A 10,491-nucleotide genomic window follows, 5' to 3' on the forward strand; every position below is an offset into this window, starting at 1 on the left:
CACCCCCTTTCCCCACTGCCACGCGCCCCCTGCCTCCCATGTGCTCCCTGCCTACCACCCCCTTTCCTCACTGCCACGCGCCCCTGGCTCCCACTGCCACGCGCCCCCTGCCTCCCGCCGCCTTACCCCACTAGCCCCCTGCCTCCCACCCCCTTACCCCACTGCCACGCGCCTCTGGCTCCCACCCCACTGCCATGCGCCCCTGGCTCCCACCCCACTGCCACGCGCCCCCTGCCTCCCACCCCCTTTCCCCACTGCCACGCGGCCCCTGGCTCCCACCCCCTTACGCCACTGCCACGCGCCCCCTGCCTCCCATGTGCTCCCTGCCTCCCACCCCCTTTCCCCACTGCCACGCGCCTCTGGCTCCCACCCCCTTACCCCACTACCACGCGCCCCCCCTCACTGCTTGGCTGCCCCGGCCCTTGGCTCTGGGCTGGACGCGGCTACCTGTCCCGCGAGGGAGACTCCGAGGCACAGACATGCGCGGAACTAGACGCGCGGGGTTAGTGTTTCCCACCGGAACTGAGTCGTTAATGCCGTTCGGCGCCTGCCGTCGCCATCTTTTCTGTGGGCCGGTCGCCTGGTTACGGCGGCAGAGCTCGCCTCTGCCAACGCCGCTAGACTCTGCTCACTCACGGAAGCGCCCCGGAGCCTTGGCGAGGCTCGAGCGGAACAGAAGTGGCTGTGCTTGTTTCCAGCCGGAGCACGAGGGTGCCGGAAGGGGGGGGAGAGACTGGAAGCGCTGCACCGGCGGTGGGTGAAGGATGGCGGGGCTGGCAGTGCGGGACCCCGCGGTGGATCGCTCGCTGCGCTCCGTGTTCGGTGAGCAGGAGCCGGGGAGCGAGACCGGGACAGAGACCCCAATACTCCCTCACCCAGCTATGTCACTGGGGGGCAACGCCCGGGACCCCCCCGGCCCCCGCCCCCCCCCCCCCCCATATCTGCTTCCCGGACCTCCCTCCCTCCCGCCTCCTCTGCGCCCAAGACACGCCCCATCCCGGCTCTCCCCTCTCCACTTCCCAGAGCACGGAATCCCCCCCGGAGCATCCCTCTGCCAGGTGCCCTCCCACCCCCGGTTAGACCCACTGCTCTGGAACAGAGACTCCCCCCAGGGCTTTCCCTCGACAGAGGCCCACAGAGTAGCCCTCCTGTAGAGATCCCCTTCTCCGCCCCTTCCCCACAACCAGGGACCCTTCCATAGAGGCCCACACTCTCTTTCTCTGTGACATCACGGCAGCTTGTTGTAGTGATCATTGTGATGTCGCAATGCTGGTGTCAGAAATGGACCCCCAGAAATAAATAATATGTGTTTCTGAGCAGAATGGGTTCTCAATAAAACACTTCTCAAACCTCTGCTTGTGCTATCTGTGATTCACCAGATACTGGCTGGAGAGAGATAATACCCACAGCAATGTGATCTCCTGCCCCCAAAGCCTTCCCTGGGGACTGTTGCAGTAAGGGGGAGCAGCACAGAAGAGACCATTGCCTTGGGCATCACATGAAAACCTAAGGCAGGTAGTAAAAGGGAAATTAAGCACACAGTGCAGCCTTGCAAAACAGACACGAAAGTCTACCAGCTCAGGCACTAAAACTCACCTGTTCCTTACTGTAAAGCTGACTTAGAAAGCTAGAGATGCTTTACTTACCCTGAGCAAGTGGTGACTGAAGTGTTGCAAGTGCATAAAGATGCTAAAGTGTCTACGGGGCGTACTATATATAGATATGAACATTTTTTGCTTTCAATATGAAAGCTCTTTTCTGCTGTACTACCTCTTGTGTACAGCTGGTAAAAAATTTCCAAGGAAAAATGCTAGCCGCCTTATTCAGTTCCCAAGTTGTCTGCATGGCAGGGAGTTTGGGATCCCCTGAGAGCCAGGCAACCTAGCAGCCTGCCAGTTAGGCACATCAGGCAGCCAGTGATCCTAGGGAGCTGGGAAGCCAGCCCATCTGCAAGGTGGGGAGCTTGACAGTGGGAATGTTTCATTGTTTCCCAAACCATTTTTGGGGAATTTCAGTTCTTTTGACTTTTTGTTCTGAATTGGAATGAAAAAAACTTGGAAACTCTTAAGTTTTTTGTGGGATGGAATTTCCGTTTTCCAGAGAGCTCTGTTCTTATGCATGTCACCTGCACAGAGATGTATCATAAGCATCCCTCTATTGTGGGGTTGGTACAGAATGTGGTGTGTTTTTATTTGGTGTAGTGTACCCAGTTTGTATGGACCAAAGGTGTTGATTAATTGGTATTGTATAAGTGACTTATGCATATGGAAAGTTTTTAAAAGCTGTGATTATTTAATCAGGACAAGGAAGAATTAGACGTGACTAAAAGGGGTTAGTGAAAATTGCAGTACCTCCTTTGCCTTTCCCATTATAAAAGAATGGGTCACTCAAAGTCATAGCAGGTACTCTAGGAACAAACTAAAGAAAATGTCTTTCTGCTGCACGTAGTCAACCTCTGGGATTTGCTGCTCCAGAGTGTCATGGAGTCACATTGCAGAGGGGTTTTAAAAGGGACTGGATAATTGTAGGAGATTTTGGTTGTTATACAGGCTGAGATGAAGTAATCACATCACATACTTCAGGTCACAGGATAACTACCTGTAGGATTCCCCCTTCCCTCCCTCCAAGTGATGTGCAGAAGTGTGCAATCAGCCTGGTGTGTAACAGGGTTCAGGAGCTGCATTCCGCCGAAGCATCAAGAACTGGCCAGTGATAGTGGAACTGATGGACCAGTGATCTGCTCCTCTATCCGAAATCCAATTTTCCTACTCACGGGGGGTGCAGGCTGTCTCTGAGCCTCCGCCGTGTCATCCTCCTCAGAGCCTTTCTGTGTTCACGTTCTTTGCTCATTGATGTGATGAGTGGAGTTAAAAAGTATACACACAGTTTTTGACTGTTCTGCACTGATTAAGGGCCCGGGCCAAAGTCCAGAGACATCAGTAGATTTTGGATTGGGCCCTGGATGCAGAGACACCTTGGTGTGCTGTGGAAAATCATAGCACTGTCCCCTTTACCTTCCTCAGCATGGGCCCTTCATACTCCTCAGGCAAGTGGAACCACCAAACCCGATTAAACTAAATATTCCACCAATATTTTCACTAAAACAGATAGGAAAAGAGTGGCAGAAAAAGCATGAAATGAGACCTGCCATCCCTCTAATAAAGGGTTAGGAAGATGTCCCAGGCTCGCTGTAGTCCTTGTATTGTACATACCTGTGTCCTGCACTGATTGATACCAGCATGATAGTAAAAATGGGGAGAAAGAAGGAACTTGCACCAGTATTGCTCCACTGTTTTGTGATTCACTGACCCAGTGTATGACCCACTCATCTGACAAATAAGGTCAGACCTTCTCAGATGGTGATTCCTAACCTTTTCAGGCAAATCTTTCTGTTTGGACTTCAGTAGTACTAGCCATTGCCTGCTATCTCCCATTGGATTATGTACACTCTAAGCTCTCATGGAGCTCTTGGGCTGCTCCTAATCCTACTTTTATGAGCACTCTACGCTCCATAGTGGGTTGGGCAGCACAACTGAAAGGGAGGCAGGCAGCTTTGGCATTCTGGAGACCATAGGCTCATCATTAAGCTTGGGGGAGGGGAAGAGCCTGGTGGACTAGTCCACAACATCCTGAAACATAAGTAGTAGTATCCAGCCCATAATAGGAACCATTATTTTAAGAAACAACTACACACTTTCCTGAAATTCCCTTCTGACCTGTACCTGGGTTGAGGCACATTACCAAAGTCCTAAAATGTGCCCCAGCCTGGATTCTGTACTAGCAATGGGACACTGCACCAACATGAGCATCAGGAGCAATGGTGTATATACACAAAAGTCTGCAGTCCTGCAGCAGATTGCCAGAAACCTGTCTGTGTGTGTGTGTTCATGCAGCCATCCCTGGGTTCATTTCTGTTCTTTCCTGTCTTCTCATGGAGAGATGTTCATGCCTGTGTTTTTTCCTGATACTTGATGTCTGTACTGATATGTTGCTCCCCTCTCCCATAGTGGGGAATATCCCATACGAAGCCACAGAGGAGCAGCTAAAGGACATTTTCTCAGAGGTCGGGCCTGTCGTCAGTTTCAGGTGAGAACTGTTTATCTTTTTGGCATCTCCCATAAACAGACAGGTGATCTCAGCTGTAGCCGATTCTGCACTCATCAGCACTCCAGCCACAAGCAGATGGGTCTCAGGCATACTTGGCAGACACAAGCTTTGAATGAGGTAGTTCGTCATCCTGTTGGGGACTGAACAGAGGGTGTGGAGATGGCATTACCAGTCTGGAAAATGCTGTGGTATTGTGTAATACTCTCCCCATGTGCCGTACTGCATCTAATGCCTGTGATTCTTTCGGCTTTGCCATCCAGGTTGGTGTATGACAGGGAGACAGGCAAACCAAAGGGATATGGCTTTTGTGAGTACCAAGACCAGGAGACAGCGCTCAGCGCCATGCGGAACCTGAATGGGCGTGAGTTCAGCGGGAGGGCGTTGCGTGTGGACAATGCAGCCAGCGAGAAGAATAAGGAGGAACTGAAGAGTGAGTCTGAACTTTGGGTTGAGGGGGTTAATGCTACCATAATGTTTGGCCTAAACCAGCCTTACAAATCTGTAACAAAAATCTACTAGCCAAGACACAAAATCTAGACCCCCACCCGAATTGGGATGAGGTTGACAATGAAAAGCTCACAGATAGCTGATGTGCTGCAGGTAAGATAGCAAGTAGAAGTTTTGGGGGGGATTGTAATTTCCATGACCAGACAAACCCTACCCATACCTGCTTTTTGTGATTAATGAAGCTCCACATTTGACAAAGAGGTATATGAAGAATAGCCACATTATTGTGACATCCAGGGTCCTGGCTCATGTAGGAGACTGTATTGCAGATCTGTGTGAAACAATCTTTCTAGTGAACCATGGCACAGCCCTCAACTCCTAATTGACTTAGTAGGAATTCTGGGCATGTTCAGAGCCCAGACTTTTAGTCAGTGACCCATATACTCTCCAACTGCAGAATGGTGCTCCTGAATCTGTGTTTCAAAAGTACATATCCCTCCCTCCTGCTTGTGAAGATGCAGCTGTGAGTACATCATCCTTGAGTTATTGGCCTTTCAGCTGAAGGGGTCAGTGCAAGAAAGCACCAGCAATTGTGCTGGTGACTCCTGTGATATGAAACGAGACTGAGACCAGCAGCTTAGGGTTCTCAGGACACTTGTGTGTTTAACCTTTCCTCTTTGTCTTCCCCTCTCTATCCCTGCCAGGCTTGGGCACAGGTGCCCCTATCATAGAGTCACCATATGGAGACCCTATAAATCCTGAAGATGCTCCTGAGTCTATCAGCAGAGCAGTTGCCAGCCTGCCGCCTGAGCAGATGTTTGAGCTGATGAAGCAGATGAAGGTGAGTGGGAGCGAAGTGGCTGGAACCAAGTCACGAACTTGCAACCGTGGTCTTACAGTGCAGAATAACCCCACCCCCATCACACGAAAAAACAGGCAGCAGCAGTTCCTCACTCACAACTCTGTGACATTGTCACTCCTGTTAATGCCTCGTATGTGCCACTGCTGCTGCAGGGTAGACTGGTCCAGAGGGTCAATCAGTATCTGGGGTGCTGCCATGAGGAATATAAGCAGGTTGGACGAGGACGTGAGCTGGTCTAACAGCTGGACTTGCTGTTGTGGAGAGCTGGGCTGTCTAGTGTCCTACTTCCCTATTTGCACTCCTTGGGTTGGCTAATACTGTGGACATTGGAGAAGAGGAGATGATCATGGACAATAGGATGTGGATCAGGCACATTTTTATGAGCAGCCTGAGCTGTGTGATTTCATTATTAACTGTCCTTGTGTTTCAGACAGTCCACAGCATGAGTCTCTCAGGTGCATTATTGGTTGTTTTATTAACCATGCCAGCACCGTGTAACGTACCAGGCAAATGAAGCAAAATGCTCCTCCCTTTGAGATATTGCCATTCCTGCATTTCCAGAAACATCGCTGCCCCCATGGGGTTGCAGCAACAGTTATCAGCGAAGGGCGTAATACTGCACAGCAGCAGCGAGGCCCATTGAGAGCTCTGATCTGTGTGTTGCTCTTTAGTTGTGTGTGCAGAACAGCCCTCAGGAGGCACGGAACATGCTGCTCCAGAACCCTCAGCTGGCATATGCCCTGCTCCAGGCCCAAGTGGTGATGAGGATCGTCGATCCAGAGATTGCTCTGGTATGTATGATCCCGCTGCTCAGTCTGGGATCGACGGGGACACTTGTCTGGAGAGGTGGGGCTGTGGGTGGATTCCAGGAATGGCCATGTCTAGTTGGTGCATGCACAACTTCTTTCTCCTCCATCTTCTGCCCTTAGAAAATTCTGCATCGTCAGACCAGTGTTCCACCTCTGATTCCGGGCAACCCACAGCCAGTTCCAGGGCCCGGGCCTGGGCCTGGACCCGGGCCTGGTCCAGGTCCTAATGCACAGATGAACCAGCAGAATCCCCCATCGTCCCAGCCACAGCCCATAGTAAGAATCTGTTTGTTCAGCCCACATTATTGAGATGGAGGTTAAGGGTGTGAAGTCTCCATGTGGAAGATGTAGGTGTGTGTTGTTGAGAAGGCTTCTCAGTGTGAAACCCTGGTGTGTGGGGGAGCGTTGTGAGGAGGGGTTCTCCGCCTGCAACCCTGGTGCAGTGGGCGATGCTTATGTCTGTTGGTGAGAAGGGGCTCTCAATGTGATTTCTTCCCTCTACAGGGTGGCATGCATGTAAACGGAGCTCCTCCTCTGATGCAGCCTCCTATGCAGGGTGGAGTGCCAGCCCCAGGACAGATGCCAGCCTCCGTAGCCGGCCCAGGCCCTGGCCCCTTGGCTCCTGGAGGTGAGCTCCGTGAGCATGTCTGAACTGCAAACTATAAAAGTTTTCCAAAGCTTCTGCAGGGACAACATGCCCCATGAGTACGGGGGCCTTGCAGGCTTTTAAGAGAGGCAGTTGCACATGTGGAAGATTTGAAGCCTAGGGAGTAACTCTTGGGTCAGCCAACTGGAGGGGGTCACTCTGTCTCTACAGCCTGCTAGGCCAGGTGGAAATCTGTCTGCCAGTAGCAGGGTGGGGCGTCTTTATAGGAGCAGAATAGTGAGGGTTGTGGGGACAGATAACCAGAGAGATGGGTTGTGAGTTCTCTGCTGTTCCCTCCCAGGTGGAATGCAGCCTCAGGTCGGGATGCCAGGAGGTGGACCAGTGCCCTTGGAACGTGGACAAGGTAAACGAGATGTCAGTTATTCCATGTTTGATGCAACGTGTCATAGGGATACCTATTTCCAGGCCAGGACGTTGAGACGTTCAAGGCCACATGCCAGCAGAGTTGTTGATGGAGCAGGGAATCCCCCCCGAGCTAACTGAATGTGTAAAAGTTTTCCCAGCCTGTCTGTGTGCACCTGTCCTTCTGTCTGTGTGTGAGTATAGTGAGCAGGGAGAGTGATTCCTTCTCCAGTAACTCTCCTTCTGGTACTTTGCATGTCCAGGTGTGGGCGAGCCAGCCTGTTGCCTGCTATTTGCTACTGTTGAGTCTCCTGTGCTTTCTTTTGCTTGTCCAGGAGAGGGAGCAGTAGCTTTTCTTTTGCACAGAATAGTGATGTGTGTGGAGTGATGATCAAAGCAGAGTATGTTTCTATGGAGATGTTTTGCGTAGTCCTCCCTCCCTATGTGGAAGGCTGTACACCAGTGTCTTGGAATGAGATTTAATGCAATTAGACACTTAAAGTGGGGACATCTCATTGTCCAGTAGCCCCAGTTTATCACAACAAAGGAATCCCTGTTCTTTCATATTGTGGGACATGGGGGGAGTGAATATCCTCCCTCAGCCTTCTAACAGAACATGGTAAATTCCTTTTGGGATCTCATATTTTTACATACCTTAAAAGCAGCTGAATCTGAGAGAGGCTTGTTGTGATTTCACCTTTGGGTCCTTCACCCCCATGAACAGCCCCAGTGCCTCCCCACTGCTGCCAGAGCTTTGCCAAGAAGCAACCACATGAAATAATTCTTAGCAGCTTCCCTGCTGTTTGCAGGGCTTTGAATAGCAGTGATGAAACTGAACCAGACTTCTGTTAATTTCTGTGTCTGCTTGGGGAAGCTCTGAGCAGAGGCAGTGGAGCTGTCTCCTGCGCACTCAGGCACAGCCTGACCACCTCATGCTGCCTCCCACTTACAGAAGGTTATTCTGAAACTGTAAGGGCTACAAATGTAATATATTTTAAATGAAACTGTAAATGCAACAGAACTTGATGGTGTAGGTCCCTGTCCCCTCCTCCACTAGGAAAATAGTGCCTAGGTGAGTGGGCTTTTCAAGCCATGCAGAAGAGGCCATCCTCCTCACAGGACTGGCGTTCGATGGTCTCCGTCCAGTGGGAAGATCTGACAAAGCCAGGCCTGCAAGATTGGCAGCATCTCTTTAAAATAAGCAGTCTGATTCTGTGGGAGCCTGCCTTACGAGGAACGAGCTCACTCCGCTGAGGCAAAGGAGTCTGTGCAGCACTAGTGGGTCTGTGGTGTGTGCGCTATTTATGTGTCTGCTCTTTTCCCTCTTTTCCTGCTGCTCACCCAGGAAACCTGCAGCTCTCGCCCGTGGGACCTGCCAGGCCTGCATCTATTGAGCGAGTTCAAGGTATCCATGACAGCTGCCAGCTCCCTTTGTCACGGGGCTTAGTGTGGAATGCATGGAAAAAGCCTGGACTTCAGCACTAGGGTTCTCTTCACTTGGGGTCATGGGACTGCTCTGTGTAGTCTGCCCAGTGTGGAAGTGAGCACTTGTCAAAGGCAGAGCTGCCCCCAGTGTAGGAGGAGAGACTAGCCTAGGGTTCTGCATAGAGGGGTAGGAGATTAACCCAGTACATGTGGAAACAGACAGGAGAGAGGAGGCCATCCAGGCTCATGCTCGGCTTTTGGACCTCATGGACGTGGGGTGACCGGGTTTGATCTGGGCTTTCTAGGCTCACAGCTGACCTTGTGACTCACGCTGGGTGTGACCAGACTTGTTGGTAGTTATTGTGATCTTGGTTCTCGACTTTTGTCAACAAGCCATGGCAGTCGCTGTGGGGGACAGAAAGGTCTGAACTTAGCACTGAGGGTACCCGCTTCTGTGAGCTGCAGTGTTGTCTATGGGAAGATTTCCTTCCTGTTTGCTGTGCATCGCTTCAAGCCACATCGTGGACAGCAGTGTTGACTGTGTCCAAAACCAGTGTGTGTCTGTGAGCTACAGGGAGCACTGGGGATGGGATTCGGTTGCATCTCACTGCCAGGGGCAACAGGAGTGGTGCTGTCTCACAGGAGGACTTTGGTGTGATTGTTGTTGCCAATGCTTGACCTCAGTAATTTCCCTTGCTTGCCTCCCTGGCAGTGCCCATGCCGGACCCGAGGGCCCCTATGCAGCGTGGACCATTACCTGCCAGCGGCCCACCACCCCGGGGCCTTCTGGGAGATGCCCCAAATGACCCACGTGGAGGGACCCTGCTTTCAGTTACTGGAGAAGTGGAGCCCAGGTGAGTGGGCCAGAGGATGAATCGGTACCAATCTGAGCCTTTGAGGCTCTGACTTCCCGCCTCTTGTGGTCGGAGTGTTGGTTAAGTGGCACTGCCTGCCGGGTGAACTGCTGGGTCCCATGCTGGCGATCCAGGTACACATAGCTGTGCAGCAGGAAGGGAGGATGGTATTTGTGGCCACTCAGACTGACTAGGCGAGGTGGAAACATTAGCATCCATCCCTATGTGCCAAACTCCCACACTTTCTGTGCAGCTGGCTTTGTGCTTTGGTCAAAATACTGTACCTGCTCGGTGCCAAGCTTGTGTCCGATTCACCTTTCTCCTTCTGCTCTGTTTTCCTTCTCTCTCTCTCTACAGAGGTTACCTTGGGCCACCCCACCAGGGTCCACCCATGCACCATATGCCTGGCCATGACAATCGTGGCCCACCCCCACATGAAATGAGGGGAGGACCAATGGGAGAACCCAGGCCACTGATGGGAGAACCTAGAGGGCCTTTGATGGATGCTCGAGGTGAGAGGGTGGCTGTAAATGAAATGTGAAATGACCAAGAGAGGAGCCGGTTACCCAGGGATGTGAGGAAAACGGGAAGGTGGGACATTTCAGCAGTGAAGTGAGATGCAGAGAAAGTTACACAGGGTTGGAGGGAGGCACTGGGGGGAGGGGGAGGTGTAGTTACACAGGGCAAGGGGAGGAGAAGTTCAGATTTGTCATTTTCCAAAAGCAGGTGCCGTTCACACACCGTCCCTGACCCGTCTTGGTTTTCTGCCAGTCATTAAACCAAAGGAGGCTTAACTTTCAAAAGTGGGTCTGTGCCCCCAACATTCTCCCACACACAATTCCCTTCCAGTGGTTTGCTTATGGCATGTTTTTTCTCTGCAGGTGGAAGAGATCCCAGGGGCATGGAACCGAGAGGGATGGAGCCCAGAGGGATGGAACCGAGAGGGATGGAGCCCAGGGGCATGGAACCGAGAGGGAT

The 10,491-nt window shown here is 52.0% G+C and overlaps 2 protein-coding genes across 3 annotated transcripts in view; one reads left to right on the forward strand and one right to left on the reverse strand.

The window, feature by feature from the left end:
- Window positions 1–483, reverse strand: part of TRMT12 (tRNA methyltransferase 12 homolog) — a 10,064-nt gene extending 9,581 nt beyond the window's left edge. Inside the window, exon 1 of the mRNA XM_026652942.2 lies at window positions 448–483. Coding sequence (XP_026508727.1) covers window positions 448–481 — 34 coding nt within the window. The 5' untranslated portion in view covers window positions 482–483. The remainder of the gene's footprint in view (window positions 1–447) is intronic.
- A 112-nt stretch (window positions 484–595) lies between these two features.
- CSTF2 (cleavage stimulation factor subunit 2) overlaps window positions 596–10,491 on the forward strand; it is a 17,977-nt gene continuing 8,081 nt past the window's right edge. Inside the window, exons 1-12 of one of the 2 annotated variants that reach the window (XM_029911837.1) lie at window positions 596–822; window positions 4,008–4,086; window positions 4,368–4,537; window positions 5,259–5,395; window positions 6,088–6,207; window positions 6,346–6,501; window positions 6,730–6,853; window positions 7,173–7,235; window positions 8,580–8,639; window positions 9,372–9,513; window positions 9,871–10,025; window positions 10,395–10,486. In XM_029911837.1, the coding sequence (XP_029767697.1) occupies window positions 765–822; window positions 4,008–4,086; window positions 4,368–4,537; window positions 5,259–5,395; window positions 6,088–6,207; window positions 6,346–6,501; window positions 6,730–6,853; window positions 7,173–7,235; window positions 8,580–8,639; window positions 9,372–9,513; window positions 9,871–10,025; window positions 10,395–10,486 (1,356 nt within the window). In that variant the 5' untranslated portion in view covers window positions 596–764. Of the gene's footprint in view, window positions 823–4,007; window positions 4,087–4,367; window positions 4,538–5,258; window positions 5,396–6,087; window positions 6,208–6,345; window positions 6,502–6,729; window positions 6,854–7,172; window positions 7,236–8,579; window positions 8,640–9,371; window positions 9,514–9,870; window positions 10,026–10,394 lie in introns of both variants that reach the window. The other variant, XM_024216171.3, reaches the window with a different exon arrangement.

Source organism: Terrapene carolina, unplaced genomic scaffold, assembly GCF_002925995.2.
Source record: "Terrapene carolina triunguis isolate 2854851 unplaced genomic scaffold, T_m_triunguis-2.0 Scaffold131, whole genome shotgun sequence".
Lineage (NCBI taxonomy): Eukaryota > Metazoa > Chordata > Testudines > Emydidae > Terrapene > Terrapene triunguis.